Raw genomic sequence first — 14643 nt, 5'->3', positions numbered from 1 at the left:
GACGTACTTAATGTTTTCTTTGCCTCAAGATATTATAGCAAGATCAGCTTCCCTCTGGGTACTCAACCCCCTGAGCTGGAAGGCAGGGACACAGAGCAGAATGAAGTCCCCACAGTCCAGGAGGACATGGTTAGTGACCTGCTGCTCCACTTAGACATGCATAAGTCTCTGGGTCCAGATGGGATCCACCTGAGGGTACTGAGGGAGCTGACAGAAGAGCTCACCAAGTCACTCTCCATCATTTATCAACAGTCCTGGCTAACCAGGGAGGTCCCATCACCATCCCTGGAAGTGTTCAAAAAACACACAGATGTGCTGCTTAGGGACATGGTTTAGTGGTGGACTTGGCAGTCCTGGGTTAGCAGTTAGACTTTATGATCTCAAAGGTCTTTTCCAACCTAAATTACTCTACGATTCCCAAAATCACTTTCACATCCTGTAAAATGACTTCACCTCCAAGTTTTTTTGCACAATACATGTTTTCCCCTCTAAAGATGAATGTCTACTTTGCAGTCACAAGTCAGAGGATACGGCAAGGTAACTACTGCATTGCCACCCATATTACTGAGGTCAGACTAGACGATCAGAAATGATCCCTTGATGTTTAACTTCCTTCTGCCGTGCCTACCAATACTGTTTCTCCTTAGATGACCTCCACATAGAAGTTTAAATTTAAATGGCTACATAAACGTTACTGAACTTAACTTTAAAGATTAAACACACTAAAAAAATAACCTTCCCTACTTCAACCGGAGTCAAAATGTAGGTTAAACACCAACTTGACTGCTTTTTCGCTACCCATGAGGCCTCTTGCTTATATTATATGAGACTTCCTGCCTCCACTCTGAACACCCATGAGAGGTGAGGGTGGTATTCCATCAGGAAAACCAGCTTTCCTGACATGTATCTCTGTGGTGGTGGTACAGTTCAAGGACTATAAACACCTAAACCCAAATAAAGCAGTTTCCCCAGCTGAAAGCAAGAAAATACAAAAGACAACCTACCGATGATCCCAACCACCAGCTCATTGTTGGTATCATCACGACCCACCAGTAGGGAATAGTCGATGATGAGGTGGCTGGAGAGGAACTGAGAATCACTGTGTATGGAAGCTCTCAGCACAGCCTTGCAATGGCAACGGATGTACAAAGGATTGTCCCGGACCATCTTCAGAAGGTTCTCATCCAGAAGGACTACATCACAGCTTTCCTTGCCTGTGTCTGTTTTGACATTTCTATTCCGGAGGGAGCCCTTCAGGTCAAAAACCTGCAAATGGAGAACAGCGCTAATTTGTTCCATTGTTCTGTGAGGTTGAAGACTTCACCACACCCAGCTGCAGTGTTTAAGAAGGCAGCACGGCAGGGCAAGTCTTTCCTTCTCCACAGGAGGACAACAGTTAACAAAAAACATTTTCATACTACAAAAATAAAAATTTTCTGAGTGAAGAGTAGCATATGTAAGCCTTTATGAACGCTCTGCTACCTCAGTTCACATGTTTTAGGCAAGTTATTTCATTAATATTTAATGTAATTTAAGGGGAAAAGGGTGTCTCTAATTTTATATTGTACAGGTAAACTCAGTTTTCCAGTCAGCTTCTACAGTCTCAAATGCTGACAAAGTAAAGTCACTGAAGAGGGAGGCGGATCTTGCATGAAGTACTGTTTAACACGTGTTAGCAAGAGACAGACCACCATTATGTCGTAACGAATCTCTGGAGGCCACCAGTCCAATGCCCTGCTTGAAGCAGGTCCTGTTAGAGAAGGTTTTTTCAAGCCCTGTCCAGCCAAGATTTGACTAATTTCAGGGACAGAGTCCACAGTCTCTTTGGGTCTGTTTTAGCACCTGACCACCCTCATGATTAAAAAAAAAAAAAAAAAAAGACAAACGAAAACCCACAACATCCTTTACTTCTACTGAGAATTCCCTCAGTTCACTTTCTCCCACAAATACCCCCTGTTTGAGGTCAGGCACTGGGAGGGAAGGCAGAAAGCATTGATACTATCTAGTTTTAGAAGCGACATTTGTTCGAAATTCCTTTTCAGCATCAAGTCTGTATTTAAAGAGAATTTTCCCCCAGTCATTTTAAGGTCTTCATTCTACTGTCTTATAAAGGCCGCTTTTCCTTTACTAAGAGCAAGACTGAACTCAAAATCTTGTCCCACACATGAAGTGGTTCAGAGAGAGAACAGCAGGTTCAAAACATGATTAGTTCCCCCTCCATTACACCACCTCCACTGGTGAGGCTTTCCTTAGCAAGATTAGTCTGTAATCCCAGTTAGTTCTTCTAAAAGCTATGCAAAAAGGTTTCACGTTTCCCTGATCGGGCAGGCAAAGTTTTCTCTCAGACACTGCAGATGCAGGAACAAGTGAGACTTCTAAAAACTGAAGCCTGCCCTACAGCCATCTGAACTAGCAAATACAGGCAGCAATTTACCGAGGGTCACATAACAAGAAACAGGCACAAACTCTCCCACCTTTGAGCAGCGCTAGACACAGACAGCACATGCGAAGTTAAAAGTTACCCAGACAGCCACTCGTAACCCCGCTGGCTCCCAGTCAGAGCTGCGCTGCAAGGGAACACAGCGCTGAGTTCTTACCTGAGCCATCTTCCTGCCATAGAAAAGATTTTCCATGACAAGCAGATCCAGCTTCTTTTCAGTGTTGTTTTGAGAGTTCTTGTATCCAATTCTATACACTCCAAGGATTTTGGCCAGTGCCGTGGGCTTCTGATGAAGAGAAGACACGAGGTAAGATGTCTCCATACAGGCAATCAGCAAACAAATACTAGAGGCACCACTGTTCTCTCTGTATTACAGCTTAGAAGCCGTAGCAAAATTCCTACTTTTCATCTTAAAAACACATTATTAGTACAACTCATACCCTCCAACACTTGGGTTTTACTTAAATGAAAGGGGTTAATGGAAACTGTTACTGGTCTGTAAAATACAGAACACTGTCTAAAATAAAAGGTTGATTTAAATACCTTCTGCTGAACTGCATTAATGATGTAAGTGAAGTAGTGTGGAGCAAAGTCAAGGAATGATTGGACTTCCAGACGAGGCATCTGCTTCAAGATGAATCTATCATCTGTTTTAACATCAGAGGCAACAGGGTTACATACAGTAAGTGATCTACTCTTCGCAAGTTCCTTAGGTCTGTCACACAACTGAAGCGGTTTGACAAATTAAAGGACTACAATTCTTTTAAATCCTTAGCTACAGAAGCTCTTTTCTAGAAACTTTTTTACTTCATATATTCTGAATTTCAGAATTTCAGTCTTTTTGCAAATCAGGGAGAAGAGATTGTCTGTGCTAGATTTACCTCAGCTATATGGACTTCTAATACAGACAACAGAAACAGCCTACAGACGTTTCCATTCAAGACTTGTTTTAAGTAGAGGCCTACAATGAGCCACAATTAAAAAAAAAAATCCTATAGATGAACTATAGCATGTGGAATTAATTATAAGAAACACTGTGTCTTTAATAACCAGCTTTTCTTGAATTACACTCAAGTTTTTGTTTTCTGAAGCCTGCCTAAAAGAGTACAGCCCTTCTGCTCAACTGGCCTCCCTAGCTGCTACTACTGAGTAAGAGAACTACATTTTGTTCTGCGCATACAAAGAGACAAATCATCTGATATTGAAGATCCCGAAACAATCCACTTTCCCTTCTGAGTGGCCACTGAGTCAGCAACCCTCTGGCTAGGCATAGTCAGGAATTAAATGACACACTAACCACCACCATCCCCAAATAATACCCTCTCGTTATGAAGGGGGAAGAGGCTGCATTTACCCTCAGTCACATAGAACGCAGCCCCAGATTTGCCACCTCGTGCCTGCCAGGGCATAGAGTGAGAGAGGGATCGGATGAAATCCTCTTCACTGCTCCCCAGTATCACTTCACGCATCTTGTGAAACTCGCCAGCGTAATAAATCCGGCAGTAGAACTTGGCATTTGCATCTGAAAACTCTGCAAAAGAAAGGTCTTCCTCAATAACAGCACGTAAAACTTACTGACTACCCAAGGTGACACTTAAAAGATTTTATTAACGTCTAGAAGAATATTATTGTGCTCAACATTCCTCTCTCGTACCTATTGTACTTCGGAAGTTTAAACAAACAAGATTTAAACGGAAAATGTACAGGGAAGTCAACGCCCTTTAGGTTAGCTCACAGTATATGCCATGGAAAAGCATCCAGACAAAGGATCAATTAAAGAAAAAAAAAAGTTTTATGGGGTATTCCTGAGAGACTGATTACAGTAAGTAAAAATTGCATTGCTCTGTTCTTGATTTATTTTTCCTTCATTCTCAATACAAAGAAAAATTAATTAACTTCAGGATTTCCATTACATTTGTATGAATAAAGGAGTCTGTCAGCTAAGACTTCAAGTTACTGTTTACAACTACTCACGGAGTTCCACATGGGGATTCACCAGCTGTTTCTTCTGTCCATCTCCTCCATCTACATCATCTGAAGGCATAAAGGGGCAATTCATTCAGGATTGTTCTTTATTATTAAGAAAGCCATGTAAGATACTACTTGTCAACTCATACTACAATAAAAACATTTTATTTTTTCAAGAATACAGAGAGAACTACACATAGGGAATGCGAGATACAGCTATAATGGTATGATATATGTATGCTAGAAGAGCAGTGCTGTTCATGGGTCAGATAACTACAGGCTTTCTCTTCATTAATTTTCCATGAGCTGAAACAATGGAAGACAAAAAGGAAGCGAGGAAGAGAGAGTAAGCTGATTAACTAGAGTCAACTCAATCCAAAGGCATTCAAACCCAGACTACAAAATGTCCCTATAGTCACCGGGGTTTGAAAGACCCTATTTCCCTTCTCATAAAGCAAAGCAATGTCTTTAGGAGGAACCTAATTTGATGCTCAAATCATTCATTTCCAATGCATATTGAGTAATCTTGGACTGTTGAAAAAGTATGAGCAGAGTGTGTTCTGGGCCTTAGAAATATGATTAAGTTTTGGGAGAAGTAACAGCCCAAGACAGAAGATGGACTCAACAGTCTTGTACCTTGAGTCTCTGCTCCCTGGTTTTCTGCTCCCTCTTTGCCCATCTGTCCAACCTGGTAGTAGGCACTATCAGCACCACGTAAGGTCTCCTTCTTCTGGGAAGACAGGTCTGGACTCTTCCCTCCCGTGCCACGGAAAAATGACAAAACACCAGATGGTTTCTTCGCTACAGTGAAAAGGAATAAAGAAGTTGGCCTTGGCATTTCCACAGGCAGTTTAACAAAAGCATGACTCATATGAGCATTCTCCATTCATTGTTCAAACTACAGGAATGAAGTCGTTACACTGTAACTCATTTGCTATTCTTCAGGCAACCAAGGTCCATCAGGTCAGCTGATTTACGTGTTCCAAGTACCATGCTGGAATGGTGAGTCACTTGACAACACAGATCAAGTGTGAGCATCTTTAACGTAAGAACCTCACTTCTCCATTTCAAAATATTTTAACTGCTATCTTTTTAAAGATGACAGTGACAAGAGATCGGAACATACGGGCGTCATACCCTACTGAACAGACTGAACTCAAGAACAAACCAAGGTCTACTACATCATAACATACTAAATCAGGGAATAATAAGTCTGATCTTGTAAGAGTCACAGAAAGACATCATGGGCACAGACTTTAAAAAAAACAAAACAAACACACACACATGCCCTCACCCCCTCCTGTTCTACATCAAGTCAACTCTAGGACTAGTCACAATTTCAACTCAGAATGCATTTTCTTTGTTCTAACTTAACTTTCACAAGAGTTAGAACTCAGGTTAAGTGGACTCAAGTCTGAGCTGAGATTAGCACCATAGATAAGATTTTGGCAAAATCATCTTACGCTGTTCTGGTTCTGCATTGCGATTTGAAGGACCCATGTTAGCCTCAGGCAGGCGGACAGGGCTACTGCTCTTTGGTTTGCTGTCTGACATGCTGAAAGGAGAAAGAAAAAAAACCCATAAATACTGCTACCCAGGCACACACTGTACAATGTTACTCCTGTACATTTATTTCTCCTCCATGCCTAACACTAAATACTGCTAAGGGAAGAGGATGCAGTTCAACATTGTAATGGTGTTAGACTCTCCAAAGCTGTTCTCCACCTCATTGAGAGAAACCTCTTGGGGCTCCATAGCAACAGTTCCATCCATCACCACACGCAGAAGTAAGCAGGCCTAGTAATCCCTACCATGCACGCAGTCAGGGGATCAGGTGATGGAGCCAGCACAGTCCCCAACGTGAAATGGAAACTCAGATACTGCAAGTACGTGTTGGCTGCATGGAATGCATCAGATTCCATCAGGAAGCTAGGATGCTAACAGAGACATATTTTGAGGGTCCTTCTCCATCCTAGTTTTGGCTTATTCACTACAATCACTGTGCCTTTCACTGTGTACTACAGCTCCTGCACGTAACCTGTTCGGCTGTAGTCCTTCTTCAGAACTGTTCTTCAGAGATGCTTTGGACAACTCATCCAGGGCATTTCTGTACTCCTTGCAACTGAACGGAAAAGAAAAATAAAAGAAAGAAAAGAAGGAAGAAAAAAAAAAAAAGGAAAAAATGTTAGCTGTTCTGTGGGAGACTTTGTAACACTAACCCAAAGACTCAGTTCAGAGTCAACCACAGGGGAAAAAAAGCCCTCCACAGTACAAAAGCCTTTCCATTTTTTCTTACAATTAAAGCTTCATTCCCTTACAACAGAAGCTGCTCTAGATCATACTGCAGGAAAAATCCCCCCTTGTTTCTCCCTCTTCCACAATTTGAGAACGTGCTTCTCTAGAAGTCTGCCATCATGTGACACAAACCCCAAGATTTACTGGCACAGCTAGTTTGGAGAACTGAGTAGTAGCAAGAGCTACTACAACCACAGGAAAGTATTCATAATGCAGTCTGTCTCTTGCCTAACCATTGCTCCCTAGCTCAGTTGCAATTTATCCAGGCTGGAGAGATGAGCAAAATTTAGTAGCACTTCTTTCTCTAACAATATCACATTACAGGGAACGCCAATTCATTTTTTCATACTAGAGTTTGGCAAGAGAAAACCAAAATCCAGCTGTAAGTTGGAAGACCTACTTTCCCTATCTCAGTAGTAAAAGGAGAGAGTGTCAGCTCTGGCAGAAACTCTCAACACTGCTGAGTGAAAAAATTCTGTCATGCTTGTTACCTATCACTAGGATTTAAATATTCCTTGCACAGAAAAGCTGCCAAAGTACACGTGCCAGATGCACAGCAAAATCACACCAGTACCTGAGAGCAAAAGCTATAATGGAGCTTGGTTCTTTCTCGCAGACTGCAATAGGTACACGTTCATGTTCATACATTAGGTAGTGCTTATCCGGGTCACTAAATGAAAATGACATGGGGAGACTGTTAGAAGATGGTAAAAGTTTGTGGAAAGAAAAAGTTTTGGTCAAAACCCAGATCTCATCACCGCACTCCCAGGCACAAGCTGCAAGTCTCAGCGTGGAACCAAAGCTCCCCAGATCAGCGTCTCCCAATAAGCACATTCATAGCTATGTGGTTAAGTCTAAATGGTATGTGTTAGGGCAACCAGCACTTCAAGCAAGCTGCTTATATCAGAACACCAGCTCCAAGTTAGAGTAAGAGTCTGTTTCTGCTTAGCAGCCACTGTTACTAACGGCACCAAAACCTGCCTGAGTTTGGGCTGACTGTCCTGCAGCATGATCTGCAGAGTGAAGTTAGGGGACACACCTGCAATCTTTTCTGAACCAGCAGTGTAGTACAGAAAAATCCCCAAAGCCTCCTGGGTTTCTGTAAGATTTCCTTTTACTGACCCGTAAGGTCCAGTTATTTAACTTTTACCTCATTAGCTCACGGCCTCCACTACTACCCTGGGCGAGGATTCAGAAGTTAAACTCAGGCTGCCAAACGTTAGGCTCATGTCAAACAAGAAACACTACAAAGCACACAGACCAAGTAGCTGAAAGACTTTCCAGCCTGCCCGTTTTCACATGAGGGGGGGACTTGAGGGCACATGCAGTAGCCACTGAACCTGACCTACACCCAGGCAATGCCAATTTGAGTCCAACCCTTGGAAGAGGTCTGGAAGCAAAAACAAGAGGCAGCATGTAGCTTTAGTAAGTCTTTGTTAAGGAAGGACATTTCTGCTCCCTCCCTGCAGCAACAAAGCTAGAAGGTTTCTCCCTCTTCCCCTCCCATAAGAGATCTGAGGAGGCATGCTAGGAGGAGGAGAAACTGATAATGTATAGGGACAAGGGTGGCGCATTAATAAGAAAAGCGGGTAACCTACAAACACCTAGAAGGGACACAGAAAACTTCTTACCTCGACCAAGTTCCATAGCTTATTCAGAGGCAAACCCAAGTAAGGACTTAAATTATATACTGCGCAAAGGAAGCATGCATGGCTGTTTGCAATTTGACCAGGCTACTGGTTTTCTACCTCATATATATTATGCAGTACTTACAAGGGAAATGGAATGGGGTTATAGTTGTTTCCAGGCAAAAAGTTAGCCAAAATAGCTTTCATAGTAGACTTCTCCTTCACTTGACTGTCTGTAGATCCCAGTGAGTGTCCATCAAACACATCTGAAACAGAGATAAGTTAAGTCTGCATCAAAAAAATCAAACTTCAAGCTGTAAGTTCAGACCACGGTTACCAGGTTTACTAAACAGGTCTCACACACTAGCAACAGAGAAGCAAGAGAAAGAATACAAGGCCACAACTGAACTATACCTTCTGAGCTGCTTGTTGTATCCTGTTCAGACAGTGTGTTGGCACCAGTCATATGCTCCGATACAACCTCTGGAGAGGTGGGCAGCTGAAGATGGGTGGAGCCTGTGGAGCTCTGACTTGATAAAGTAGTCAGGAATCGATCCTCTGAGATTAGAAGGACAGAAGAAAGCATTTTACATGGCTATCAGAAGTAACATTGCTTGCTCCCAGGCCAAGCTATCACCAGTGTCTATTTTCAGTAAGTTTTTATTTAAAGCAGGTAAGGCCACCCACCCAGAGCAAAGAAATGGGCAAGCCCATCAGCGTAGCACATAACCTCCAGAAAATGCATATACTTATACCCACTACTCTCAGTTCCCACAAATTCTCAGTATGCCTCACAGATAAGAGGTCTCAGCACGCACAACTACTTCACAGAAGAGCTGAGAGGCATTTCCCCCAAATTCCTTGTTATTTAGAAAGCCTCAGAGTTTTTGACCAAGCTCAAAGGAAAACCCTTGCTGGCCCCTTTAGCATCGGTAGTAATACAGCTTCAGATTAGAAGCAGACTTTGCTGTTTTTAATAGTAAGCTAGAAATCGGCTTATTCCCATCTGACACAAGGAGCATTCACCATTCCTCCAAATTACTGAATTTGACAAAGGCTCCCATGTTATATCAGGGAAAGGGTTACAGCAAGCTTCTCTTGGTAGTTTAAGAAAAATAAATAAACGATCAAACAAACAGACCTTTTTCTCCATTTTGCAGTGCTGGAGAAGCATTGCGTGGGGAAGCATCCATGCTACTGATCTAGGCAGAACAACAAAATGCCGATGCTGACGCCAAACTCTTTATAACAGCTGTACCCCTTCCTCTGTGGTACACTTGCAAAAGCAGATGTGCCACAACAGAACACTCCCACCCACTGTTCTCAGCCTCTGTACTGTCGCCGTATCTGCCACCAGATGAAAAAGACAAGGCAACAGCAACCCAGCTTCACAAGATGGTTATGACTGCCACCATCTCTGTATGCTGCTTTAAAGGCTACACTCTTCTTCCATATAAACCTACTTGCTGCTAGATGAAGGCAACGTGCATTTTAACATCCAAGAAATGCGTGTGAAGTGGAAAGGACATGCATGCACACAACAGAGCAAACCCAGGGTCTCATGGGGTTACTTAGCGCACCTTGCTAGTGTTAGAACTACGGGGAGTTCAGTCTCTCTGTACGACGCTTATATTGCACTGCCTTGCGGTCTGGCCATTTTCCTCAAGAGTGTCAGCTGCCCAAAGGCAGCACGCTGGCAGCTCCACCCTTAGACAGAGCTCTTGAGGCACCAGTTCAAAATCATTTATACATCCCCTCAGCCAGTTCCCCCAGGACATATCACAGAACAGAGATGAGCCTGCAAATTCATTATTGGTCTTCCCTGGTTTCTTTACTCTGCCTCTCCTGATATTTTTTTACTTTTCCCTTTTCACAAGGGATAAACCTGATGGGCCTAGGGTCTAACAAGGCAACCTCATTCTTATCTAGGCATACACTTGACAATCAGCTCTCCACTGTCAGTATTCATATTAACACCATGCAAACACCACAGAAAATCATCAAATCTTAGTCATAGTCTTCTGTATAATATGGCTCTTGATTCACATCTTTAGGAAAAGATACATGCAATTCAAGCTTTTACAGCTGAAAGCTACATGATGCAGTAAAACAAGTTTACTAATTATTAAAGTGACCTGAAACCAGTCTTAAGACTACTGTGTTGCCCCAGGGGGGTAAAAAAATAATATGTTTAAGTAGCTTCTAGCCTGCTACTTATACCTTGCTTTCTTCACCTTGCCTCAGTCTCCCGGGGCTGGGTGGTACTGATGGCCGTTTTCTCCCTTTCTCTTGTTGGAAGAGATCCTGCAATCTTAAAACAAAGCAGGGGGGGGGGGGGGGGGGGAATAAAAAAACACCACAAAACAAACCACCAAAGAAAAATTAACCAAAAGATAGGTTACGGATATTAGCCGTGAAAGGCACAAGTTTCTCCACAGTAGCATGCAGCCTTCACAAGTCTTTACTGCAAGCTCAGATGCTTGCTAACATGTGCCAAAGCTATGTTTCAAATGGCAAGACACAACATTTTCTTCACCTCTGAAGTAATTCCACCCAATTGCCTACTCATGCTCCCCTCTTCCCCTCTCTTCCACCTTTATTCAAATGACACTTTCTCCTCTCAGATGCAAGCTGTGCTCTACACCACAGTACTTTTATTATATGGCCTCAAATGATTTTCTGTTCCAATCAACCAGCTCTGTGGTCTTAACCGGCAGAGGACATTCAGCACAAGCTGTACAGATTGTGTTATGACAGCAAGCGTGCTATAGGAAGAAAAAGTACAGAACCTCTTCCCACGTATAACCAACACATTATCAGTGTTGCTCATGGTTCCAGCACGTGCCCTCTTACCTGTTGTTCCAGGCTTGCAGCATCTCACAAAGTCCTTGCTTTTTAGCTATCAAAGACTCAAAAACAGATTGCAGCTGTTGAGGTGTATCTAATGATGATGACAGCAGCCTTGCTTGGATTTTCTCAGTCCAGTTTCGAAATTCCCCCTCTTCCATCTGCCAACAGAAAAACTGTCAGTGTTCTGTCACCAGAGATGACACTAGATCCGAGTGGCTTCTCCACACACTTTGCCGCCTATGGTCTGCCAATGCAGAAGGAATCTATTACCTCCTTTTGGGCAAAAAGGTCTTCCATCTTCTCTTCCCTCGTTTTACTGAAAGTATCCGTTTTCAGAGAAGCAAGGCGGTCATCAACAGCAAGATACACTTGTGACACCCTGTGAACAGGGATGCAAAGAGTTAAGCTGTGACTACTTAGGACATCTTCAACATCCTTTATTAAAGTCTGAACGTGTTTAAGGCTAGCATTTAAAAATGCAAAAGACAGTATCTGAGAGTCTTCTGCACAGTAGGCTGTCCCACTGAATTTATAGAGAAAGTTGGAAAAAAATCGTTAGTATAGCAGAAACCTAGAAGTTACACACACTGACGTTCCTCTCCACCACTTATTGTTTGCAGTGGAAGCTGTCAGAGCACAACACAAAGGTCACAAATACCTTGCTAGCAAAAAGGAACTGTTTTGTCACCTGTGTCTAGGAAGACTGGGGCTGCAAGCTAGACCTCCACCAGCAGGGCTCAGAGACAGCCAGGGTGAGAGTATCTCTGTTTCAGCTCTAAACAAAGCTCCACAGGTTTTGAAGTCAGGCAGTCACAGAGACATCAGCCACATAGGAATGCCACCACCGGGCAGAACAGCAGTCAGGCTGGATTTAAGTTTCTACCGTGCCCATCTCCCACCTTTCTTCTCCTATGTTTAGAAGGTGTCTAGGCTTACAGTAGTTTACCTTAGACTACAAGAAGGTACCAGACTGTCTGCTGTTATCATATTCAATAGCTAACAAAGGTAACGTCTTTTACACACCAGAGAGTTTAGTTGCCACACCACCAATATAACAAAACCAGTTCTGTTAGGACAACAGATCTGAGCGATGCTTTTGCAGTTTTTCTGGCCTGAAGGCAGGATTTAAACTTGGTCAGATCTTCCAAAAAAGGAACATTAGCAAAGTGTAAAAAGCATTACCTGCAGTTTTCAGATTAAACTGTCTAGGACTACCTCCTCTGTTCCATTTTTAATATTATGAGAAGGAATTAAAAATACTTCATGAGTGCCTGAGTAGGCATTTTAAAGAAAAGGTGACATTTCAGACACCAGCTGAAGGTCAAATTTTCAGTGGCTACTTGGCAACATCATTTAGAACTATGCTGTATCACTCAGATATCAATGCAACATCCGGGGATCGAGAAGAGAACGTTAAATTTCTACCAGCTATGTTTAAGCTGAATTGCCACCAGATGAAAAAGTAAGAAATTAGTACAGAGCAGGTAAAGGTAATAAAGGAGATTCCAATGTTGACTTCTCTAGAACTATATACACATATAAAGGTGTTTTAAACCATTACTTTCCAAATAAAGAATGAATGTTTAGCAAGTCTTATTTATAGTAGCAAAAATAGTTTTGTGTTCTGCTAATAGAAGTCCAAACTACAAATAAGCTGAGGAAGGCATTGAAAACAAAGCTTACTTTTGAGAGAAATCTTTGAGATCCTGTAAAATAGTAACCTTTAACGGAGCCTGCCGTTTGATGTAGATCTTGGGCAGTGGGACACACACTTCAAGCAGCCGGATTGGGGAGTAGCTGTGAAGGCAATACAACAGCTATTAACAAGATTCTCCCCACACAGTGCTAATTACGCACCATACTGCGGTTTGTGGCCCTTATATGAAAAGATACCGTATCAACGTGTCCTGGGCTTTAGTCACTTTTAGTAGCAGTAACACCCGGTTCATTTATCTCCTAAGCAAAACGTAAAACCACAGATCATATTGCAAAAACTAAGTTCTGAACATTTTCAAGATTAGACAGCAAAAAGCATTTCCCTTTTGTATGACGAACTGGAGCCACCTACTCTTAGGAACACTGCCTACCCACCCCAGCCAGAACAGCGATGGCACTCACAATGCCCTCTGCAAGCCAGCACACACCCCTGCTCCTGTGGTTACAGTGCAGTTATGCTACCCCATGCTATACTCAAAGCGAAGGACAGACCTGATGAATCCTTACTAGAGCTATATGCTTCACATAGTACTAGAGAAAGACAAGGAAGTTTTTAGCAGTGGACCTCACCTGAAAGATGCCACCATCTGATTATAGGAAAAATACTGGTGATAGTCATGGTGAATGGAATGACCACAAGGCTCGGCATTGGCCCTCCGAGTGTACTGGTGCCCATAGAATCTCAGCTCAAGGTATTTTGCGAAAGACATAGACCAAGAATCATTAGAAAGAGGAACAACGGGTGTCACCTGAAAAATTGAAAGCCAAGTGTTTTAATTTCATCCTGCCACCAAGATTAAGGACAGGCTAACCTAGCCAGTAATCTAGTATTTCTAGTACCACAAGTACCCATGGCCCGAAACAAACTAAACAACAACAAAGATAGCATTTATGCAAAGCTAAGGCTAACACATAGTTAAAAATCAATTGGATAAACAACAGCTGCTAGTTGATGATGACAGCTGCTAAGCTGGGGGAGTCCAAACATAACCTTGATAGAGACTTATCTCTCAAATGCTATTTCCCTGCATAGAGACAATTTCCAGCAACTCAGCCAGCAGCAGCGGTTTCATCATATACTTTTCCCCCAGTGCTTCTTCAGCTACAAATACATTGGTATTGCTCTGCAATGTATTTCAACTTCAGCAGTGCTTGCAAGCTTATAGTAGCCAATTGCTTTATATATACTTAATAGCCACAAACATATTAGTGTTTACATGAGCACACAGAAATGAAAGGTTAGAGAACAAGCGTATATACAGCCGTGTAGGGCTTGCCTTCAGCAATTACATTAACTTCCTCCGGGTATCATTAAATCCAACAGCCGTGTTTAAGCCGGTGTAAGTATGTGAACTGAGTCATCCACATGGGTAATTGAGATGTTTTGCATTTCAGGCACTACATGAATCTTTTTTTATTGTTTTATTTCTCATCCCTCTGAAGGCTCTCAAGTTTTGCAATGTTTAGCTTGAAGTAAGTATCCAGTTGGTAATGTTTTTTTAGCTAAATTACAGAGCAAGTTTCAGACAACACAGAATCTTACTATCTTGTGGGTTTTTAAAGCAATTTATCGTTCCTCTAATGAAGATTTTACTTACTTTCTAATAACTGCTAAAGGAAGTCTAGACACCACATGGACACACTGCACTGTCCAGTTCATAGCAGATCAAAGAATACCAAGTGTTTTTAGCCAATTACTAAGCCAGCAGGTCTCAGTGTCTGCCCTTCCCCATGCACGCATTCCTC

The 14643-nt window shown here is 42.4% G+C and overlaps 1 protein-coding gene across 7 annotated transcripts in view; it reads right to left on the bottom strand.

The window, feature by feature from the left end:
- Positions 1–14643, bottom strand: part of PIKFYVE (phosphoinositide kinase, FYVE-type zinc finger containing) — a 67132-nt gene that overhangs the window by 6395 nt on the left and 46094 nt on the right. For all 7 annotated transcript variants that reach the window (XM_055812940.1, XM_055812941.1, XM_055812943.1 and 4 more), the window contains 17 exons: positions 13468–13646; positions 12865–12978; positions 11452–11560; positions 11185–11339; positions 10552–10642; positions 9473–9533; positions 8746–8889; positions 8477–8597; positions 7278–7373; positions 6447–6530; positions 5872–5963; positions 5045–5209; positions 4415–4474; positions 3795–3971; positions 2984–3087; positions 2598–2726; positions 1005–1266 (listed from right to left, as the gene is read on the bottom strand). In XM_055812940.1, coding sequence (XP_055668915.1) covers positions 1005–1266; positions 2598–2726; positions 2984–3087; positions 3795–3971; positions 4415–4474; positions 5045–5209; positions 5872–5963; positions 6447–6530; positions 7278–7373; positions 8477–8597; positions 8746–8889; positions 9473–9533; positions 10552–10642; positions 11185–11339; positions 11452–11560; positions 12865–12978; positions 13468–13646 — 2143 coding nt within the window. The remainder of the gene's footprint in view (positions 1–1004; positions 1267–2597; positions 2727–2983; positions 3088–3794; positions 3972–4414; positions 4475–5044; positions 5210–5871; positions 5964–6446; positions 6531–7277; positions 7374–8476; positions 8598–8745; positions 8890–9472; positions 9534–10551; positions 10643–11184; positions 11340–11451; positions 11561–12864; positions 12979–13467; positions 13647–14643) is intronic.

Source organism: Falco peregrinus, chromosome 8 (assembly GCF_023634155.1).
Source record: "Falco peregrinus isolate bFalPer1 chromosome 8, bFalPer1.pri, whole genome shotgun sequence".
Classification (NCBI taxonomy): domain Eukaryota; kingdom Metazoa; phylum Chordata; class Aves; order Falconiformes; family Falconidae; genus Falco; species Falco peregrinus.
This window is presented reverse-complemented; position numbering and strand designations above follow the sequence as displayed.